The 24,287-nt window shown below is 37.8% G+C and overlaps 1 protein-coding gene across 8 annotated transcripts in view; it reads left to right on the forward strand.

The window, feature by feature from the left end:
* Positions 1-24,022, forward strand: part of WDR41 (WD repeat domain 41) — a 177,747-nt gene extending 153,725 nt beyond the window's left edge. For all 8 annotated transcript variants that reach the window (XM_054684288.2, XM_054684289.2, XM_054684287.2 and 5 more), the window contains 8 exons: positions 2,367-2,478; positions 4,931-4,993; positions 6,414-6,524; positions 15,288-15,472; positions 17,927-18,048; positions 18,864-18,952; positions 19,902-20,035; positions 22,997-24,022. In XM_054684288.2, coding sequence (XP_054540263.2) covers positions 2,367-2,478; positions 4,931-4,993; positions 6,414-6,524; positions 15,288-15,472; positions 17,927-18,048; positions 18,864-18,952; positions 19,902-20,035; positions 22,997-23,149 — 969 coding nt within the window. In that variant the 3' untranslated portion in view covers positions 23,150-24,022. The remainder of the gene's footprint in view (positions 1-2,366; positions 2,479-4,930; positions 4,994-6,413; positions 6,525-15,287; positions 15,473-17,926; positions 18,049-18,863; positions 18,953-19,901; positions 20,036-22,996) is intronic.
* Positions 24,023-24,287: the final 265 nt, after the last annotated feature.

Genomic DNA, 24,287 nt, shown 5'->3' on the forward strand with positions numbered 1-24,287 from the left:
GCTTATGCCTATAATCCTAGCACTTTGGGAGGCCAAGGTGGGAGGATTGCTTGAGGTCAGGAGTTCACGACTAACCTGGCCAACATAGCAATACCCCATCACTATTAAAAGAAATTTGAAGTAGTATGAGACTTATATACCAAAAACTACAAAACATTGTTGAAAGATTTAAAGATCTATATAAATGGAAAGACATCCTGAGTGCATGGATCAGATTTACTATTGTTATGATTCCACCACTACCCACATTGATCTACAGATTGAACCCAATCTTTAACAAAATTGTAGCTGGCTTGTTTTTTTGTTTTTTTTTTTTGAGAAATTTACAAGCTGATCCTAAAATTCATATGGGAGTGCAAGGGACCCAGAATAGCCGAAACAATCTTAAAATGGAAAAACAAAGTTCCAAGACACACTTCCCAATTTCAAAACTTAATATGAAGCTACAGTAGTCAAGACAGTGTGATATTGGCATAATGACAGACATGCAGATCAATGGAACCGAATTAAAGGCCCAGAAGTAAAGTCTCACATAGCCAATTGATTTTTTGACAAGAGTGCCAAGAACCTTTAATGGGAGAAAGAATAGTCTCTTCAAAAAATGATGCTGTGTCAATTGGACATCCACATATAAAATAATGAAATTTTATCCCTACCACATATCATATCCAAAAGTTAACTCAAAATGTGTCAAAGACCCAAATGTAAGAGCTGAAACTATAAAAATCTTGGAAGAAATATAGGCGTACATCTCTGTGACCTTGGGCTAGGTATCTTAAATATGATATCAAAAGCATATCAACAAACAACAAAAAAAGATAAATTGGACCTCATCAGAATGAAAAGTTTTTGTGCTTCAAAGTGAAAAGACAACATACAGAATTGGAGAAAATATTTTCAAATTGTATATCTGATAAGGGACTTGTGTCTACAATATATGAAGAATTCAATAAAAAAGCAAATACTCCAATTAAAAATAGACAAGATTTGAAAGAAAGAAATTTCTCCAAAGAAGATAAACAAATAGCAAATAAGCACATGAAAAAGAGGTTCAACATCATTAGTCATTAGAGAAATGCAAGTCAAAACCACAGTGAAATACTATTTCCTACATACTAGAGTGGCTAATATCTAAAAGACAAGTGTTGGTAAGAATGTGGAGCAATTGTAACCTTCATACATTGCTGGTGGGATCTAGAATGATACAATACAGCCACCTTGGAAAACAGTTTAAACAGAATTATCATTTGACCCAGCAGTCTTACTCCTTGGTATATCCCCAAGAGATATGAAAATGTAAGTTCATATAAAAATGTGTACATGATTGTTCATAGCAACATTATTAATAATAGTCAAAAATGGAAACAATCTATATGTCCATCAGCTGATGAATAAACACAATGTATATCCACACAGTGGAATACTATTTGGCAATAAAAAGAAATGAAACACTGGCATTAAAAATTCAGAGATTAGACAGGGTAGGACCACGAGAAATATAAACTGCATTGGTTATTTTCAACTCTTTTTAATCCAACAGTTTTAAAAGCAGCCTAGGCAAGATTACCAGAACCTCTGCCTTTTATTTTCTGTTCTTCTCTCTCGCTCTTGCCCTTGTCTGACTCAGAGTCAGTGGGCGAGGAGAGTACTATTAAAGGTAAAGGGCTTATATGGTACTTGAAACACTCACTTTCCTGAGTCTACCAAATGTATAGAATTGAGAAGACTTGGGCGTTATTTATTCTAACGATACAGAGAAACTAAGGTCATAGTTTCAATTTGATTTAAAAAGGAGTTTAAGCAATTGTGTATTAGCAATTTATTACTGAGTAACAAATTACCTCTAAACTTAGTGGCTTAAAACAATAAACATTTGTCATCTCACAGTGTTTGTGATTAGGACTAGAGAGCATCTTATCTGGGTGGTTCTGGCTCAGGGCCTCTCCTGGGGCTCCTGCTAGCTGAAGGCCTGACTGCGGTGGAGGAGCTGCCTCCCAGGAGGCTCACCTACGTGCTTGGCAAGTTAGTGCTGTTTGTTGCCCAGAAGCCTCAGCTCTTTGCTACATGGACCTTTCTCCATGTGACTGCTTTAGTGTCTTCACCTTAGAGCACGTGATCCAAGAGAGAACAAGGAGGAGGCCACAGTATCTTTTATGACTTAGTCTTGTAAGTCACACACCATTCCTCTTGCCAGAATCTGTTTGGTAGAAGCTAGTCACTTAGTAGTGCGCACATGATCTACTAAGGAGAAATAAGCTCCACCTAGTGAAGGAAGGGGTTAAAGAACTTGTGGATATATTTTTAAACCACTGAACAATGACTGCTTAAGTTTCTAACCTGATATACATTTCAAATAAATTTTGCAGTGTTTAACTGTTCTTCAGAGACTAGATGTTTGGCTTTCTGGTGGGAATGACCTGTGTGTGTGGAACCGAAAATTAGATCTCCTGTGTAAGACTAGCCACCTTTCTGATACAGGTAAAAAACATCAAGGTAATTTTGAACTATGATCGACAGACTAGAAGACACAGCAGATCTTCAGAGAGACTTTCCATAAGTAGAAAGGTCAATATAGGGGATTTTTCTTTTTCAGTTCTGAAGATAACAGGTAGCCATATTCAATTCAGATCGGGGTTGTATAAAATGTATTTTTATCCTGAATCAGGAGGAGAAGACTCCACTCAAGAACAACCTTTTCCAATGCTCTTGGGCTGTTTTCCTGAACTGTGTTTGGTGAGCACGCTGATACCTAGAAGCAGACCCTTACAACTTTACAGTAGCATTTGTGGGGTCATTAACTTTGAATAAATGCCTAAGGATGACCTCTTTTTACAATTGTCCTTACCAAAAAGATCATACATGTGCAAGCTTACTGATAAAGTTTCATTTTCTCACAATTCTGTGTACATACGATTTTGGTTTCAACAGAAAAAAAATAAATCAGTTTTGACTTTTTGATACCAAGGATCTTTAAAATCTATTTTTAGAGTAAAATATTTAAACGAGTAGATTTTAATAACAACCTGGAAGTCACACTAACTATTGTTATTTCTAAAAATAATCAAATGAGCCTGGGTATCCTAGAAGGAACATTGTTGTGCATGTTGTTGATATTTCAGTGGTAGCAGGAGCCCTGTGAATTGAATTTAGTTACTAATAGGAGCTAGCTTAGCTCCACGTAGATATTTTAAAGTATCAGAAACATAATGACTTAGGAAAACTAAATCCATACATTGCTAGGGTTTACAATTTAACCACTCAGTTCAACATTTGATTACTAATAGTCTTGCTCAAATCTAGAATATATTTCCCTGTTTACTATTATCATGAATTATGTGTCTTTATGTTCATTTTTCTCTCTCTTTCACTAGCCTGTGGTTTTCATGAATTTTATTTTGGTAAAGTTATATTGTAAAATGTTGAAATTGGGGCTGAAAAGAATCTTCTGTGTGTTCCTGGAAATAGCCACCTCTTATTGCAGTCTCCCTTTGTTTTGCAAGTTATCTTTAAGTACTATATATTAAATCATTACAATACTGCCATTTATCAGTGTCTCAAGAGTTAACAGAAGGCTTGGAGGGTATCTATGGGAAAGCCTTGAGAAGGCCATGGGTTACCATTGGTGAGCTGTTCATCATTTGGGTCTTCCAAATTACTGGAGGCCAGATTGTTAATAGTGTTATTAGATCCTTATGTCATGATGTCCTTTCATAAGCCCTGCTTGATTTATGGACTGGTGGAGCTTTTACAAGCAGTTATTCTGTGTTTGGAAATAAGCAAAGACAATCTTAGTCAATGTGATACAATGGAAGGAGCCCTGGACTAAAACACAGGGCATCCGTGTCCTTTCCAGTAATATGTTTTGTGATTCTGAGTATTAGGTTGCTACATCTGGATTGTTGGGCTTCTAGTATTTTCACATATAATTTAGTGAAAGATTTTTAAACAAGCTGTTTTCTGCATTTAGAATTCTTCTCTTGCTACCCACCCTGCTGTTCTCCCATGTCCTCTGCCTTCTCTGTACCATTCCTTTGCCTTCCTTGCAGCACCATTTCCTCCTTCTTGTACATGGGAAAATACAAAACCTACTGTTAAAATATGCCTATGTGGAGAAAAATCTTGGCCAGAAATACTATCCAAATCACAACAGTCAGTCCTTTGATGGATGGGAAGGATAAGCAAATGACTAGACCGTTTTCTACACTTGCATATATATTATAAATTACATATATATCATAATGGAAAAATTAAACAGGTTTTTTTTTTGCCAACACGTGGTGGTTCTAATATATCAACTCTTTTATTCATACTGACAGAAGCAAAATTGTAACATGCCTTATAGAAGTTATAGTTACGCTAAAATCATTAACCTCTTTACTTAAATAAGTGAAATGTGTTAGAATGTTGAATCTGATTCTTTCATTAATAGAAGAAAAATTTTACATGTATTAGTGGATCACAAACATGCTATTTGAAGGCTGCTTTCTTAGCTGCTGACTGTTGGCTAGTTCATTCAATGCCAGGGAGCCTGCTCAGGCTTCTAAAGTTTACATGAAGGAAAACCCCAATTTTACATCACTTTTGAGCTAGCCATCTTGTAAATGGGTGATGGTGATTATCTTAAGGGATCCCTGGTAAATAAGTGTGAATTGCTGAATCTACCACTTTATCACAATAGTAAAAAAAAGTACAAAAAAACCCAACCCCATATTCTGCTCTTAATAAATCAATAATGTCTTCCAAAAGTATCAGAAACCTACATTTAACAATCATTTTCCATTAGTAAGCAAGCAAGGAAGTGTGTGTGGAGCTAGTTCTGTGTGCTTTATCTTCTTTATGGAAAACGACTGACATAAAACTGAGAATGTTTTTGTTTTTGATATAATCTGTGAGAAAAATAATTTGAACTTTGTTTTATATGTTTTTGGAGGTATTAGTGCTTTGGTTGAAATACCTAAGAACTGTGTTGTGGCAGCAGTTGGCAAAGAACTGAGTGAGTATGAATTTTTTTCTTTTTGTGTATTTTGAACGAGAATTGTATACACATGCTGGAAGGACTAAAGTAATTTTTTATTTAAGGAACATTGCGTGTGCCCCACTCTTGGCTTCTTGGGATTGTTGAAGTGATACAGAGACTAAGACATTTTCAGGATGTTAGGCCAGGTTTCTTTTTCTTATCAGTGTTTTAATCAGTATGTTAGCTTGGTTAAACAGTTTATTGCTTGTTATTCCAAAATTCCAGTCTCAAGATCACTTCATAATATTCCAACTAAAGTAGAATTTCCCATAAGTTCAATATGTATCAGAAAGAGTTCTCTTTTCTATTGACTGAAAAACCTTCTTTTGACAACCACAGTTTGAATATGAGTGGCTGTCAGGATTAAATAACCTGGTTAGAGATTTGTAGTTTGGTAAAATATTGTCAGAGACCCAGAAAGAAGCATGGCATGACCTATCTTCTAGAGAGAAATGTGAGAAAGAAAAGATACTTTCGTAATTTGAAAAGGACATGATCTCTGAGACTTGTCACTTCTCAGATGTTAGTCATCCTAATCTTTGAGCATCCACAGCACCTGGTCCAGTGGCGTATTTTTAAAACACTCAGTACATTGACGGTAAGCCTGTTTATAAACAAGTCTCTCTCCCACTCTAGACTGAGCATTTGTGACTGGGCCTTATTCACATTTGGTACGTAGAGTTCCTGGAACATAAATGTTTAGTAAATGATGATAGAATCACGTCTGTGGATTTTATTATGGGTTTTCTGTATTGATTAAAGTTAGGATTTATACTAGTTTAAATAAAACTGTATTTGTTAAAGTCAGATAATGAGTAAAGCAACACATTGAACATTACTATAGTCAGAAGAACTGTATGATATATAAACATTATAAGACATACTCAGAGAATTTATAATTTAATGGTGTATGCCTAGGAATCAGAAGCTTTTTAAAAAAGAAGCTGCTTATGTCTTCACTGAGTTGAAGTTAAACTTGGATTTGCAGCTTATTCTGTAGCAATGCTTACATGAGTAAGAGACATGAGTAGAGAAAGCTGATGTTGGAGGTGATTGAGGGACGTGGGCTAGTCACTGATTAGGGAGGGAGTGAGTTGAGATAGCCAGACATCCATTGAAACCCTAGAGAGAATGGGAGCTTCACTGTTTGGAAAAGTCAGTAAAGGAAGAGAGTTCTTCAGGACACATTCAGTATGGGTTTTAGTAGATCATCTCAAACATCTCAAGCATTTGAAAGAAATAGTTTAAAGTAGTATGAATAAGGCTTTTTTTTGGAGATGGGTTTTTCAGTATGGTAGGTATTTTTCACTTAATGAAATGCTTGTTTTTAGAGCAGGAGTAGTATTTTATCCTCTTAGAGCATTGTAATAAAATTTTATCTGTCTTTTTCATTTAGTAATTTTCAGGTTGGTAGCACCCACAGAAGGATCACTAGAATGGGATATTCTTGAAGTTAAGCGCCTCCTTGATCACCAGGATAATATTCTCTCATTGATTAATGTCAATGGTAAGCTCATTGTGTACATTTATTATGTACAGTTTTGTGCTTGTTAACACAACCTGCTCTGAACACGAGCCCTGCTTAGTTCTGGGATTCTAGAATAAGTCACTAAAATAATGGGATTGTCATTCTCTTTTACTCTGAAGTTTTAGCCGGTGGAGCTGAGCAAGTTTCCTAGATTGCTAGGTCTAAGATTTAGGGACAAGGAAAATAGTGTAAGGCAGAGAAAATAGAGGAGAACATAATGATCTCAGGCACTGCTTGGTAGCTGTGGGATGACTGTCACAGGCTGTTTCAGCATTTTTGGCAGCTGTTTCTGGCTAGTTCCTCTTCTGTAGAGAGATTGGAAATATGCCCTTTTGTCTTGCTGTCCACACCATACAATATCACATAGCAAGTTACACACTTACACTAGAATGAGCAGGATTCAAGCCAGTTGTAATCCTGGTTGAAGACTCTCAAAGAATAATACCAAACTAAAGTAAAAGTCTGCAGAAAATGGGTCATGTCTTCCCTTCCTCGTGGTGGGGGTTTTGACCTGCTGTACATCCTATTTGGCTTCCTAAATGATTTTAATGAGTATCTCCTGTGAGCTAAATCTGACATCAGATGGCAAGATCACAAACCACTGATCTTGACATTCAGTTCACTTGCAGATAAGTGACAGCGTATATCATCAGAACTGTGCTGGATGATCTGTGTATGAAGTCACATGAGAGGGCTTTTGGTGGCTTCAGTTTGATAGTCTGGTGGAGCCTGCAGGACGATCCTGTAAGGCTGCTTGGGAGTATGATGTAGTGGGAGGGCTAGACAGCACCCCAGCAACATATCTCCCTGAGGCCTGGCTTGGCTTTGTTTTTTTTGTTTGTTTTTGTTTGTTTGTTTGTTTGTTTTGAGATGGAGTCTCCCTGTGTTGCCCAGGCTGGAGTTCAGTGGCATGGTCTCGACTCACTGCAACCTCTGCCTCCCGGGTTCAAGCGATTCTTCTGCCTCAGCCTCCCAAATAGCTGGGACTACAGGCGCATATCACCATGCCCAGCTAATTTTTGTATTTTTAGTAGAGACGGGGTTTCTCCATATTGGCCAGGCTGGTCTCGAACTCCTGACCTCATGATCCACCTGCCTCAGCCTCCCACAGTGCTGAGATTACAGGCATGAGCCACCAAGCCCGGCCGGCTTTGTTTTTAAGCAGTATTTTGCGTGAATGTGAGACAAAGGGGAGCGAGGGACACAGAGAGTACCAAGTCTAGTCTCCATTTGTGTCCATTCAGTCACATGTTCAGATACACCAGTAAGAATGTCCCTCCCAGCTCCAAAATCTTCCTCCCAAATAGCCATCTTATTGTAAAACTCAGCTGCAGGTCTTTCTAAGGACTAGATTGTCTGTGTTGATAGAAATAACAGTGGTTGCTGGTGTCCCTTTAATTTTCTCTGGGGGCTCTTTTTCTCTAGCCATGGATGGAGACAGCACAGAAGGCAAGTTCTTATTTGGGAAGCCCTCTGAAGCCTCATTGGTGACACTGAGTCTTAAGTCTCAAGTTCCCAGGGCTGCTGAGAAAAGCCCAGCAGTATTCGGCCCATTACACCGGTCATGCTTAGTTATTTTGTTTTAGCAGTGAAGCACTGGCACCACTGAGCCAGCATGGTTACTTAAATGAAGATGATAGGATGGTACAAGATAGCCTGAACTTCATGGCATGTCTTTTACCATGTGATATGCAGAGGAACTTACAGCAGTTTCTGAAAGCTTTCTTCGAGTATTCATTTGCCAAATTCGTACGGGGAAAAAAGGGAAAACTAAAGAAAAAAGTTGTTTATGAAAGTTACAGAAAGCCTCATGCACTTTTTACTGTTTTTTACTATCTTTTTAAAAAATTTCTTCTAAAAAAATGGGATACATGTGCAGAATGTGCAGGTTTGTTACATAGGTATACGTGTGCCATGATGGTTTGCTGCACCTATCAACCTGTCCTCTCAGTTTCCTCCCGTTCCCCACAACAGGTGCTGGTGTGTGTTGTTCCCCTCTCTGTGTCCATATGTTCTCATTGTTCAGTTTCCAGTTAGAGTGAGAATATGCGGCATTTGATTTTCTGTTCCTGTGTTAGTTTGCTGAGGATGATGGCTTCCAGCTTCATGACTATGTCCCTGCAAAGGACATGATCTCATTCCTTTTTATGGCTGTATAGTATTCCATGGTGTATATGTGCCACATTTTCTTTATCCAATCTATCATTGATGGGCATTTGGGTTGGTTCCATATCTTTGTTCTTGTGAATAGTGATGTAGTAAACATACATGTGCATGTGTCTTTGTAGTAGAATGATTGATATCCTTTGGTGTATTCCCAAAGTAATGGGATTGCTGGGTTAAATGGTATTTCTGGTTCTAGATCCTTGAGGAATCGCCATACTGTCTTCCACAATGGTTGAACTAATTTACACTCCCACCAACAGTGTAAAAATGTTCTTCCTATTCTCCACAGCCTTGTCAGCATCTATGGTTTCCTGACTTTTTAATAATTGCCATTCTGACTGGTGTGAGATGGTATCTCATTGTGATTTTGATTTGCATTTCTCTAATGATCAGTGATGTTGAGCTTTTTTTCATATGTTTTTGGCCACATAAATGTCTTGAGAAGTGCCTGTTCATATTTTGCCCACTTTTTGATGGGGTTGTTTTTTTCTTGTAAATTTAAGTTCCTTGTAAATTCTGGATATTAGACCGACGTTTGTCAGATGGGTAGATTGCAAAAATTTTCTCCCATTTTGTAGGTTGCCTTTTCACTCTGATGGTAGTTTCTTTTGCTGTGCAGAAGCTCTTTAGTTTCATTAGATCCCATTTGTCAGCTTTGGCTTTTGTTGCAATTGCTTTTGGCATCTTTGTCATGAAGTCTTTGCCCATGCCTGTGTTCTGAATGGTATTGCCTAGGTTTTCTTCTAGGGTTTTTATGGTTTTAGGTCTTATTAAGTCTTTAATTCATCTTGAGTTAATTTTTGTATAAGGTGTAAGGAAGGGGTCCAGTGTCTGTTTTCTGCATATGGCTAGCCAGTTTTCTTAGCACCATTTACTGAATAGGAGATCCTTTCCCCATTGCTTGTTTTTGTCAGGTTTGTTGAAGATCAGATGGCTGTAGATGTGTGGTGTTATTTCTGAGGTGTCTATTCTGCTCCATTGGTCTATATGTCTGTTTTGGTACCAATTCCATGTTGTTTTGGTTACTGTAGCCTTGTAATATAGTTTGAAGTCAGGTAATGTGATGTCTCCAGCTTTGTTCTTTTTGCTTAGGATTGTCTTGGCTATACGGGGTCTTCTTTGATTCTATATGAAATTTAAAATAGTTTTTTTTCTAATTCTGTGAAGAATGTCAATAGTAGTTTGATGGGAATAGCATTGAATCTGTAAATTACTTTAGGCAATATGGCCATTTTCATGATATTGATTCTTCCTATCTATGAGGATGAAATGTTTTTCCATTTATATGTGTCCTCTCATTTCCTTGAGCAGTGGTTTGTAGTTCTCTTTGAAGAGGTCCTTCACATCCCTTGTTAGCTGTATTCCTAGGTACTTTATTCTCTTTGTAGCGATTGTGAATGGGAATTCATTTCATGATTTTGCTCTCTGCTTGTCTATTGTTGGTGTAAAGGAATTCTTGTGATTTTTGTACATTGACTTTGTATCCTGAGACTTTATTGAAGTTGCTTATCAGTTTAAGGAGTTTTTTGGGCTGAGATGGTGGGGTTTTCTAAATATACAATCATGTCATCTGCAAACAGAGACAATTTGACTTCCTCACTTCCTGTTTGAATACCCTTTATTTCTTTCTCTTTCCTGATTGCCCTGGACAGAACTTCCAACACTATGTTGAATAGGAGTGGTGAGAGAGGGCATCCTTGTTCTGTACCAGGTTTCAAAGGGAATGCTTCCAGCTTTTGCCCATTCATATGATATTGGCTGTGGGTTTCTTATAAATAGCTCTTATTATTTTGAGATATGTTCTATCAATACCTAGTTTATTGAGAATTTTTAATATGAAAGGATGTTAAATTTTATCAAAGGCCTTTTCTGCATCTATTAAGATAATCGTGGTTTTTGTCATTGGTTCTGTTTGTGTGATGGATTACGTTTATTGATTTGCATATGTTGAATCAGCCTTGCATCCCAGGGATGAAGCCCACTTGATCATGGTGGATAAGCTTTTTGATGTGCTGCTGGATTTGGTTTGCCAGTATTTTATTGAGGATTTTCGCATCGATGTTCATAAGGGATATTGGCCTGAAGTTTTCTTTTTTTTGTTGTGTCTCTTCCTGGTTTTGGTGTCAGGATGATGCTGGCTTCATAAAATGAATTAGGAAGTCCCTCTTTCAGTTGTTCGGAATAGTTTCACAAGGAATGGTACCAGCTCCTCTTTGTACCTCTGGTAGAATTCAGCTGTGAATCCATCTGGTCCTGGGCTTTTTTTGGTTGGTAGGCTATTAATTACTGCCTCAATTTCAGAACTTGTTATTGGTCTATTCAGGGATTCGACTTCTTACTGGTTTAGTCTTGGGAGGGGGTATGTGTCCAGGAATTTATTCATTTCTTCTAGATTTTCTAGTTTGTGTAGAGGTGTTTATAGTATTATCTGATGGTAGTTTGTATTTCTGTGGGATCAGTGGTGCTGTCCCCTTTATCATCTTTTATTGTGTCTATTTGATTCTTCTCTCTTTTCGTCTTTATAAGTCTAGCTAGTGGTCTATTTTAATTTTTTCAAAAAACTAGCTTCTGGATTCATTGATTTTTTTGGAGAGTTTTTCTTGTCTCTGTCTCCTTCAATTCTTCTCTGATCTTAGTTATTTCTTGTCTTCTTCTAGCTTTTGGATTAGTACTTTTTACTTTATAAACTCTATGACTATAAAATTATACTACAGATAATAAATAAGCCAAAGGCGTATTTAGGAATCAAACATGACCAAGTAGTCTGTTAAAATTTGAAAATGATTTGCTGACAGTCTCATCTTGCAGTACATAGGCATGTTAGCCATGATGTGGATGTCAGTGATCCTGAAATGTTTATGTTGTACAGTTCCCTGCTTCACTTGCAGGAGCTCTGCTCCTTTCTCCTCACCCATTACCAATGAAAGATATGGCCAGTTGCTTGGGATTGTACATCGCAGGGCAAATCTGTTTTCAGAGGGGTGGCCCCAGGGCAACCTTAGAATTGTATGAGAGAACACCAACAAGTGTGGATAATGAATACCAGATTTGCTAAAAAGATTGGAATGCCCAGGCAGAAGGTTTTCTAAGACAGACAAAAAATAACTGATAATCTCTCCAGGTAGAAGGCTCTGGGTGCTCCTTTATTTTATTCCTTTTCTTGTATTATGTTGCCAGCATCTTTTGGTAATCATGAAGTACTAGTACTTGTGAGGGATGGATAGACAGATACCAGGTGAGATTTTCATACTAAGTGGCTTTTGACACAGGATGAAAATCCATCCACTAATAATATATAATTGAGGTTGTTTGTCATGAAACATTTTGAATGACCTGTTTGGGAATTAGTTTGCCATGTGTAAACTGCTTAAAAATATGTGCTGATTGGCCAGGTGCAGTGACTCACGCCTGTAATCCCAGCACTTTGGGAGCTTGAGGTGGGTGGATCACCTGAGGTCAGGAGTTTGAGACCAGCCTGGCCAACATGGCGAAACCTGTCACTACTAAAAATACAAAAATTAGCCAGGTGTGGTGTCACATGCCTGTAGTCCCAGCTACACAGGAGGCTGAGACAGGAATTGCTTGAACTTGGGAGGTGGAGGTTACAGGGAGCCAAGATTGTGTTACTGTACTCCAGCCTGGGTGACAGAGTGAGACTTCATTTCAAAAAAAAAGTGCTGATTGAGCTGAATGCTGTATTTTATTTTTAGGGAAAATTCCAACTGGTCATTAATATTTTGTTTCTACTGCATGGAGGTATCACAGACACTTGGAGGATTAAGTCAGAGCAAGCAGCTGCATGGTCTCAGTAGGTTAATTCTGTGTTATGACTACAGATGCAGAGTGAGAGTCAAGGGGAATCTTCACTCCTTAGCTTCTCTGGTTCTTTTGTAGTTTGAATGAAATAGGAAAAAGGAGGGAAAGGTGTGGGAAAGAAGGTCCTGGGAAGATGAGTACTGCCTTAACTTTCCCACTACTAAAACTAGAAGCCCGTTTTGCTCCACAGATGAGAAGTGATTTCTCCACAGAGCAAGTTCTATAGAGTCTGTTAATAAACTATAGAAATTAGATATTAATAACCTACCTATTATGGCCTTGGAGTCAAGACAAATAATATTTACATGTAGGATTGCTGGTAATTCTGTATCTCTTAAGAGATTGTTCATGTGGTCATTAGAGATTTCTGTCGTGCTGGTTTATTTGATAAATGAAATAATTAAATCATAATTACTCATCTGTATATTCCTAAATTAACAAGTAACAGGATGTTTTAATACGATTAATGTGGAATAATACCAGGGGCTCAAAATACTACCAGGGGCGCAAAGATAATATTTGATGTCTTTTTAAAATGGCTACACGTTTATTATTCAATTTGATTTTTAGTCACTCATTTAATGCATGAGGAATCCAAGATAAAGGTTAAACTACTTCCTAAAGACCACCTGGCTAGCAACAGGCAGAGCCAAAATCAGAACTTGGGTTTCTAGACTAAGTGCATTATACTCTTCTGTCTTACCCTAAATATGTAATAATTTAAATAAATTACATTTATTTGAAATAAGACTAGCAGTTGTACATTTTCTATTAAATATATAGTGTGTAAAATAAATAATATGTAAAATGGAAAAAAAATCCTTTTTTTTTTTTTTTTTTTTTGGAGACAGAGTCTCGCTCTGTCGCCCGGGCTGGAGGGCAGTGGCGCGATCTCGGCTTACTGCAAGCTCCGCCTCCCGGGTTCACGTCATTCTCCTGCCTCAGCCTCCCGAGTAGCTGGGACTACAGGCGCCCACCACCACGCCCACCTAATTTTTTGTATTTTTAGTGGAGACAGGGTTTCACCATTTTAGCCAGGATGGTCTCAATCTCCAGACCTCGTGATCCACCTGCCTCGGCCTCCCAAAGTGCTGGGATTACAGGTGTGAGCCACCGCACCCGGCTTTTTTAAAAGGTTTTAAAAACTTGTAAAAGTTACACATAATCATAGTAGAAAAATATGAAAATAGTGAAAAACATTAAAAATATAAAAGTTAATATTAAAATCTTTCCACTATCCAGTATTAAACACCAGTCCACATCTTTCTAGGTGATTTTCTGGGCCTATGTATGTGTGTACATGTGTATTAATACGGTTTACTGTTTTGTAACAATATGTCATAAATATATTTCCATATCTAAGTTTATATTGTTAAGCATACGTTTATAACTTAATTTTTAATAACAGCATTACTATTTCATTTTGTTGATGTCTTATTCAATTCTCAATTCGATGTGTAGTTATCTTCAGATTTTTAAGATTGTGTATTTGTACATATATGTATGTAACAACCTTGTACATTTATGTATTTCCTTCAGGATAAATTCCTAGAAGTGGAATTGTTGGATCGAGATTTACATTTTTCAAGGTTTTGATACATATTAGCAAATTAATCTTTGAAAAAAATACCAATGTATAGTAGGGCATTAGGCAATACAGGAATGTGCTGATTTCTTATGCTTTTGCCAGTACTGTGTTGGGTATTTTCCTGTTTTATATTTCCTGATTCACAAGTCAATAAATGGTATCTCCTTGTTTTTAGATTTCTTTGATTATTAAAGGAGTTGAACATCTTTTCACGTTTACTGACCATTTGTATTTGTTTTGCCTTTTCAGGTCCTTTTCCCATTTTTTTTTCTGCTGTATTTATCTTGTTCTTAATAATTTCCAAGAACTCCTTATGTATCAAGTATAATAAACCTGTTTTGTCATCCAAGTTGCAAATTTTTCCCAGCTTTTTGTCATTTAAGTGTATTTGTGTGTGCGTGCGTGTGTGTGTGTGTGTGTGTGTGTGTGTTTTAGACTGAGTCTCGCTCTATTGCCCAGGCTGGAGTGCAGTGGCGCGATCTCAGCTCACTGCGACCTCTGCGTCCCAGGTTCAAGCAGTTCTCCTGTCTCAACCTCCCGAGTAGCTGGGACTAAGGTGCACACCACCATGCCCGGCTAATTTTTGTATTTTTAGTAGAGATGGGGTTTCACCATATTGGTCAGGCTGGTCTCGAACTCCTGACCTCAGGTGATCCACCTGCCTCGGCTTCCCAAAGTGCTGGGATTACCTCGCCCGGTCCTTGTTTTTGTTTTGCCAAGCAGCTATTTACTAGGATCTCTTCCCCTGGCACCCCACTCTGCTTCCGTTAGAGCCCTTTACCACTCCACATTCCTAAAAGTATTCACCTTTATCTTCTTCCATCCTTTAACTAACTTTCATGTTTTAATCTATTTGAAACTTATTTTGGTGTATGGTACAAGATAAGGTTCTTTTACTTTTATTCCCCTTAAATGTAACCAGATATTCCAGCATGAGGTATTTCTTTACTGAAATGAAATGCAATCATTATTACATACTAAATTACTAAGATAATTCGAGTCTATTTCTGGCCTTCTTATTCTGTTACATTAATCTTTCTGTTGGCTTGCCTAGGTACCTCACTGTTCTAATTACTGTGGTTTTATAGGGCATTACTACTAGACATTCCATTCAGTTATATCTTTACATAGATAAAATGATCGATAATGAGGCATATGTGAACTTTGCCTAGATTTGAGTTTTGTCACCGGCTCCCACATCGGAGAGCTGATCATCTGGGATGCCCTGGACTGGACCATGCAGGCCTATGAACGCAACTTCTGGGACCCATCTCCACAACTGGACACCCAACAAGAAATAAAACTCTGTCAAAAATCAAATGACATTTCTATTCATCATTTCACATGTGATGAAGAGGTAAAAAATCTATACACTATCTATAAACTTGCCTTTGACATATATAACCCAATTTCTGATTTTAAAAATTTAATCCCATGTTGGACATAAAAAAGGTATCATTCATGGTTTCAGGTTGTGCTTTAAAATGGTCTTTTTCTAAAATTGGATGATTTGTGTTAAGCATTTTAATCTTTGCTTCTAATCTCGAGGCAAGGAAATGATTAAATGGCCACAGATTTAAAAATTATTGAAATTTTGGGTTGGATTAAATAATCCCATTGGATTTGAGGTTAATGCTTAAAATTGTTTTAAGAAACACTGTGAAAAAGAGTTCTTTTGAAGATCTGACACATTTCCTAGTGAGGCAAAGAAAATTAAAAATTTTAGGAGTGTTTCTCAGTCTGCTGGCATCTTGGGGCAAGATAAATTGAGTGAGAATTGTTGGATTCCATCTTAAAGGACTTGGGAGTGATGCTCTTGAAGCACTTTAGATCTGTTTTGCTGTGAGAGATTAGTACCAATGGACTACTGAATCTTATCTCTGATCTGAAAAAACAAATCTCTTAGCATCAGGGGCTCAGAAAATGTTTTTAAAGGGCAATTAACTTTTCTAAATGTAATCACAAGAAATGTTTATGAGTTGTACCCTTCGAGGAGAAGGAGTTGGGGAGGCTTTTCTCTATTTTATGACTTTCTATACTGTTTAATTTTTCTAACAGCATGCACGTTATTTTTATTAAAAATTTCAGTAGTAGTGTTATGTAGTGGGGGGAGAATATGATCCATTTTTCTTTGTACCACTCTTTAAAAACAAAACAAAAGATTAGGATAGGAACAGGACTTAGAAACACTAACATATTCAAAGATTGTTTCTTTGTATCCCAACTTTATTTTGAAAAAAGTTAAATATACCCGATAAAGACAGTATGGTTTCAGAAAAGATAGAGACTAGATCACTAAGAGTTGTAGCCCTACAAATTACCTATTTTAAATGTTACATGTTTTTTCTCACTTTTGTGAAAATTAATATTTAAAAGTTTTGTATTTTAATCTTAAATTTTTAAATTGATGTTTATTTTCTACTATATATGCTTGATAAAGCATTGTATAGTTTTCCCTAATTTTTCTTCTTTTGTTGTGAGTTCTTTCCTTCTATAAGGGACCGTTAGTTATTGATAGCGGGGATAGCATCTCCATTGAGTAAATGCTGCCTCCAAAGCTCATGAATTCTCTAGTTGTGTTTATAATTTTCTTCCTGACCTTGGATAAATTACTTAAACTGTGCCCAGATTTCCTGGTCTATAGAATGAGTTTCGGGGGATTTTGGCATTGAATACAATCCACAGGGCTTTCCATTTTAGTACATTGGCTAGCAGTGTTCATTAATGCCCTGGCATTGGGCCTCGGCTGCATTGCTGATTGCAGAGTACTAATCCTGAGAGTCAAGGGGATCATTCCAGATTTAAGATTCCAGCAAGCCTTGGGGGCATGCTTTGGTTCAGTTACTATAGGTCTGAGTTGAGTTTGTAGTCTTGGAGGCTGTGTGAGAAAGGTTTTGGAAAGCCCAGAATCTCTGGTGAGAACAAGAAGGCAATATGTAGGGATATTTGAAAGGTCTGCCTCATGGGGATATCTATTGAGTAAGAATGAATGATTCTAGGACAGGTGCTTGCAAAAATTTCAAAGGCTACTACTGCATGTGAGTCACGTGAGGAACGAGCAAGGGACTGGAGTAACATGACCTTGATTCTAATATTGACTCCATGTTTCATTTCTTGTGTGACTTTAATCTCTTTAATTTTAAATTCCTTATCTGGAAAATGGCAATGATGCTTGCCTTTCTTAACAAGATGTTGTGAGGCTGAAGTGAGATAAGTATTGGTGAAAATGCTTTCAAAAGATTAAAGTTGTTTTAGTAAAAAGGTATTTATTTCTAATAGTACATTTGGAAAAATGTTTTTTTGAAATCTTCAGAGGATTGCATGATGATAATGCCACTGTAGCCGTGCTTTTTTGTATCACTTGTAGGTCTCCTGATTGCTTAAGATGTGGAATGCAAGTAATTTTGCTTGCATTTTTCAGGCAGAAGAAGCTAGGTAATTTTCCCAAGGATATAGTGTTATTTAAATGAAAACTCAGGTTATCCCTCAACAGCTTCCACTGCAGGGCCAGGCTGCTAGCTATAGCTTTTCTCTAGATATATTTCAGTGAGGAAGAAGTGGCGCTAAGGGATATACTATACAGACCTACCTTTCTCTGCATTAGTGGTTGTGTCCTACCTTCTAAATGCTCAGAGCTTTCTTTAGTGCTTTGACATTTTGGGGTTTCAGAGATTAGTACTGTAATTTGGGCTAAAGGCTAGGAATGGGAAAGGTAATGGTGGCTTTCTGATGTCACATGAGGGCTGGAAATCCATTACACTAGGAAGGGTGAGTGCTAGTTTTATGCCCATTTCTGAACTTCTTCCCCTAGAATGTATTTGCTGCAGTTGGAAGGGGTTTATACGTGTATAGCCTTCAAATGAAGCGTGTGATTGCCTGCCAGAAAACTGCACATGACTCCAATGTCCTGCACATTGCCAGACTTCCAAACAGGTACAAGTTCCCATCTGTTCTGCAATAGATGAAAGCAAGTCACAGTTCCCAGGGCTACCAGTGTAATTTCTCAAGTGGCCAAGTTACCTGGCTTCATGGCTTGACCTGCTGTGTTCTTTTGGAAATGGAGAATGCCTGAGGGCTGTCTCTAACAGAAGGGTATGTGGCAGTATATTACAGAATTTACAAGAAGCAAGGTGCAAATGAATTACATTGAATTTCATTGTTAAGAAGAGATGATTTAAAATTTGGTATTTAACAACATAAACGACTTTGGGGCCACTTACAGTGTACCAATTTTTATATTTCTCATAAACCTACCTTCTTTTTGTTTATGGCCAGAATCAAATGGTTGCTGGTCTCCTTGTTGTGTGAGGCTACTAAGTGAGTGGTTTCCTGTCAGGGTAGATTTGCTGCTGAGCTTCTAGGGACGAACATATGGACAGGGACTATCATTATTTTCTATGCAGGATATTTTTATAGTGAAGCACCCAGAGAAGAGAGGTAGCAAGAGGAGGGAAGGGGGCTGCTTAGGACATTGTGAAGTGTAATTCACACTGTTTTCCCAAGTGCATTTTTTTAAATGGAGAGAATCAATTTATAGCATTTGAGCTAATGTAACGAGTAACATGTGGCTTTCCTAAAGGGTGCTTTTAGTTTGCGTTGTAATGTCATGCTAAATTGTGATTTTTGTCAGTTCCTGCTAAGAGCTGAATAAAAGCAGTTGAGGGCTCCACTGATTTCTTTCACTGCAAATTTAGCATTGGCCCTCAGTGGTGCGCTCTTTTTGTATTACTGATTTTCTGTTCTGACAGGCAGTTAATCTCATGCTCAGAAGATGGCAGTGTACGCATTTGGGAGTTAAGAGAAAAACAGCAGCTTGCAGCTGAGCCTGTACCAACAGGTGTGTGTCTTCTCTCAAAAAGGTAGTCTTTTTCTCTCCTTTTTTCTCACGTGAAAGGCAGGAGAAGGACAATTATGTGAAACCACTGAAATAATATAGAAATGCTCCAAATAGGCATCAGATGTTTATAGAAAGCATATGGTAATTGAGATCTAGGATTTACAGCTTAATACTGCCCTAATGTAGAACTGCCACTTCATTTCAAGTAAGATAGAGATTTTCTTGTTTTGAGGGAAAACTTACTTTCTGGTAATCTGAATGACCAAATGGCCTAATGAAGTATTCATTTATATTGTCTATAATTCTGACTGATACACAAAATTTGTACCGTCAGATGTCAAATCAAAGTGTTCTTTACCCTTGATGTTGAACTTAATTTATGGGAAAACATACTTTTCCTTGTGTGCTTATATCATAATTTTATGAGCTCTTGACTTCCAGGTGTTTAGTTTGAAAAACAAAACTCTGAAGGGTTGAATAAATTAGTTACCAACCTTTGCACAAGAAATCAGATGCTGGTACCTAGTTGTTTCTGGTCCTTTTGACTTCCTGAAATCCTGGGGTGTTGCTTTTGCACATACACATACAGCTTTTCCCCTATGCCTTGTTTGTTGATCTGAGTTTTGCCCTTTTTTCCCTTGACAGTTAGACACTGCCATTCAAGCTTTGTTTCTGTCCTGTTTTATTCCAAGTGTCTTTTTGTTAATATACCTGCACCAATGGGTGACTAGGGGCAATAAAAAGAGATGAAGAACAGACCTGGTTAGCTAAGAAAGATGAAATAACATATTCACAAAACCCTAGCACGGTGCTCAGGTATTGTCCACTTAGCCCTTGACTAAAATAAGTCTGGAACCTCTTCACATTTAAATTTTGTTTTTCTGATCTCATGTTATTGTAAGTATGTAAGTATAGAGCACAGTAATTTTGGAAATGATTCTTTTTCTAGGTTTTTTTAACATGTGGGGATTTGGAAGAGTCAACAAACAAGCCAGCCAACCTGTTAAAAAGCAGCAAGAAAATGCTACCTCATGTTCACTGGAGCTTATTGGAGATTTGATTGGACACTCATCATCTGTGGAGGTATTGCTTTTTAGGCACAGAATGTCCAAGCAACTCCTGCTTTTGCATTTCATTGCTCTTTTCTTTCAGTTGATCTCATAAAGGCATATACTTTTTCTTATATCTGTAGGTGTTTGTCAGATCTGAACATGGAATGGGATAGGCTATAGTATGTGCAGTTAGGGTCTCCCTTTCCGGATATATGATTTGAGGAAACAAGGAATGCATTGCTTTTAAGAATGGTCTTAATCACCATTATTTAGGAGCTGGAGATAGCTGACAGTAAGGGCAGTGTGAATAATGACTATATGACAACAGTCAACAGAGGATGCATGAAGGGTTGTGGTTATATGTGTATACAGTTAAAGCCTTAACAGAATCGAATTCCAGGGGCCTTTATCAAATTCATGAACAGAGTCCTGTTTCTCCTGCCTTTGAAGGATAATTGTTAGCTTTAATGAAACCTATGCCTTGATTTTCATTGTGCAAATATGAAAGTTTTAGTTGAAAATTATGAAATGCGTAAGCTTTTAACATGTAGAAATCCAGATACATTAATATTTGCTGCAGGCATCATTGCCTGTAGTGAAGGAATAAGATCAGTTGAGGTAACAGATTAGCTGTGAGAACTAATAACAGTGTAATCAGGGCCCTAAGGAATTTCTTAAATTGTTCTTCCTTGTTTCATAGCCAAAGAACAAAAAATTTCTTTTCATTTGAAAGGGCATTCATGCTTAGGAGGAGCAGCGGCAGCATCCTTGTTAGTGAGCATTTCCTGTATTTCAGGCACTGTGCTAAACACTGGCTGCTGGAGTTTACAGAGAGAGATGAATACAGTCCTTGCCCTCATGGATCTTACCCTTGAGTGGAGAGAAGGGGTATAGACCTAATAGGCTGTTACCCTAGGCTGCATTGGATGGACCCAAGTAAGCAGCAGTGACTCAGAAGAAACATTTCTTGCTGAATCTTGTAAATGGTTAGAGGATATAGGACTTGACACTTGAGCTGAACCTTGAAGTTTAGTAGGATGAGTATATAGCCTTGTCATCATAAGCTCCTTGATGTTGGGTACAGTGTCATAGTTATCTTTGCTTTCCTCTAACAAGTAGCTCAGTTTTTAACTTTGTGTTTATGGTTGGGAGGTGAGCATGGACTGTGGTAGACAGAAGGGCAAAGATAGCATTTACGTGGTGGCAAGGAGCACCTTGGCTAGGCCGGAGCGCTGGGTTCCTGTGAACAGACACTAGTAGGGGATAAAGCCTGGGAACGTGGTTTGGGGTCAGATTATGGATGTCCTTGAATATAAGGCTGAGGAGTTTGGACTTTATTTTTTAAATAGTAGGAACTCATTAAAAAGGTTTTTAGATGGTAGGGAAAACCCCATGTAAAACACATTCAAAATGTGTTTGAATGTGGCACATTTCTCATTCTATAAAACAGTGTCAGCTTCTTAGGAATTTTCCTGAGTGAAAGTGTTGAGACCTGAACACTTTTAAAAAGCATCTCCAGCTTCGTTGATAAAATCTAGGCTATCTTTGCAGTGTCACCTGAATTTCCTCATTTCTTTTTTTTTTCTTTGAGACAGCATCTCACTCTGTTGCCCAGGCTGGAGTGCAGTCTTGGGTCACTGTACTCTCTGCCTCCCAGGTTTAAGCAATTCTCCTGCCTCAGTCTCCCAAATAGCTGGAATTACAGGTGCCCGCCACCACGCCCAGCTAATTTTTGTACTTTTAGTAGAGATGGGGTGTCACCATGTTGGCCAGGCTGGTCCTCATTTCTATTTTCATCCTTGCTCTACTGGCGCAACCCCTCTACCTGTGTACTGAATTTTGTGTTTTCCAGTTTCCGAAGGAATTCTGCTCCCATGTTTCCTCCCTTCACTCCTGCATCCTCAGCTGAGTCTTATCCTGTGGTCTTCAGAAATGTATATGTCATTTCAGAGAAAACTCTTGTTTTTTTTCCCGAGAGGGAGTTTTGCTCTTGTTGCCCAGGCTGGAGTACAATGGCGCAATCTCCACTCACTGCAACCTCTACCTCCTGGGTTCAAGCGATTCTCTTTCCTCGGCCTCCCGAGTAGCTGGGATTACAGATACCCAGCTAATTTTTAGTATAGACAGGGTTTCACCATGTTTGGCCAGGCTGGTCTTAAACTCCTGACCTCAGGCAGTCCACCCACCTCAGCCTCCCGAAGTGCTGAGATTACAGGTGTGAGCCACCACGCCCGGCCCTGTTTCTCTTTTATTTCACCCTTTCCTTCGAGGACCTCATCCTTTTCATTGATTCACTTTTCTGATACAACTCTTCACCCCATAGTATTCATGCTGCCTTTTGTCAACACTCTGTTTTCCTACTCTTAGCTTCCAGCCTATTCCTTCACTGGGCAAGCCCCTTCCCCTTACTTGGGGCATTTTATCCCTTTGAAGCTTTTTCTGAATTTCTGTGACATGTCATAGTCTATACTGCATTATTTAGTACCTGATTACATAATCTCTCATTGGTACCTTTATTGTTTCAATTATGATTTGCTTTTCAGAATCTTCTTGAGGGTAGGGACCATAAACCTAGTGCTGACACTTAATACCTATGGCTTGAGTATATCTACTTTTATAGAGAGCTGAAGCCAGTGTTTATCTTGGGAAATTTAGAATTCAGACATTTTTTCCATAGCCATTATACAGTATAAGTAATGGTTAAGTAAAACCAATACTTGAAAAATCAGATTATGAAAAAATCTGGAAGAACTATGAGAATTCATGTACTTTACAAAAATAGCTATTCTGTAGTTGAACAATATTAACAAAATTCTGATTAAAATATTAGATATTATTTGTATGTGACTTACCAATACTGAAAAATGAAGTTCTACACCCAGATCCAAAGGAGTCTTTAAGGCACATATCTCACACGCACATGTGTTAATGTGGTATTAGACACTTCTCTGCTTTTCGGGGTCCCTATAATCAGTTTTAATTTTCTTTACAGATGTTTCTATACTTTGAAGATCATGGACTAGTGACGTGCTCCGCTGATCATCTCATTATTTTGTGGAAAAATGGAGAGCGAGAATCTGGATTGCGCAGTTTAAGATTATTTCAAAAATTAGAGGAGAATGGTGACTTATACCTTGCTGTCTAGTTTAAGGAATTAAAAATACACATGCATGAACCTTGAACATCAAATATCGGGTACTACTCTGAAAACCATTAATATATTGATCACTTAAATTGGTAATTTTGTCAGTCCATAAAATTCTACATGTTTAAATTTTTTGTGGACCTACCAACCAGGAACATGTTGCTTCTCAGGTCCTAGTATATCCTCCAAAGAATATACCACAAGTTTTTCCATTTGACTTTGAAGTGGTGAGTGTGTGTTTTGAGCTTATTTTGAACCTAGACCCTTGTGAAAGGTACAGATAGAGGTAATAGTTAAGTTATGGCATTTATTAGAAGTTTTATTATTTGGCTTCCTTTAGAATTATTGTGAAGTTTAATAGCCTTTCTCCTGCAAATTTTCCTAGTCTTTAGTAACTGTTAGTGTTCCATATAGCACAAACTTGAATCTCTCAGCCAAAAAAAGGAACATATATACTGTTTAAGTATGGCAAGTTTTTTTTTGGTACCAATTTGTTTAGATAATTTTAAAAATGTTTTTTAGTTCTAGCTACTAAAACCTGTATGAACTCAAATGGATAGGCATCTTGTGAGGGTGTATTTTTCCCAGTGTGAATTGGCTTGAAGAGCCATGGGCTAAATGGGTACTAGAACAACAACTGCCCCTCATGTACGCCAAGGATGAGCTCTAGATCATTTGAGAGGCACAGTGTTTCCAGAGTCAGGGACTGCAGCTGAGCGCAACTGCCCCATCTGACCACTGACTCAAATACGAACTGCTTCAGACAGACTTCTTTTATGTAGTTCTTTGCAGTGTCCATTGAGACACTATAACCAGCCTTGTAACAATATGTTTTCTCCTTTTGGTGCTAAAAAATAAAAATATTACAAAGTAGTCTACACATTAAAGATTGAAATTCTTAAACTACTAATGAAGAAAGGGCAACGTGACTGATGTCAGCAGACTGACCCTTCTTACAGAAAACCTACAGATTTATTTGTTCATTATACAAATATACTACAAATATACCCTAAAGGGAATCTCCATAAGTTCTTTTACTAGTTTTAGCTTTCCATAAGTTCTTTTACTAGTTTTAGCTTTGACAGTTGCTTCCACAACTACCTACAAAGACTGGAAGAGTTAAGGTCATCTGAGTAGA

This window comes from Pan troglodytes, chromosome 4, assembly GCF_028858775.2.
Source record: "Pan troglodytes isolate AG18354 chromosome 4, NHGRI_mPanTro3-v2.0_pri, whole genome shotgun sequence".
NCBI lineage: Eukaryota > Metazoa > Chordata > Mammalia > Primates > Hominidae > Pan > Pan troglodytes.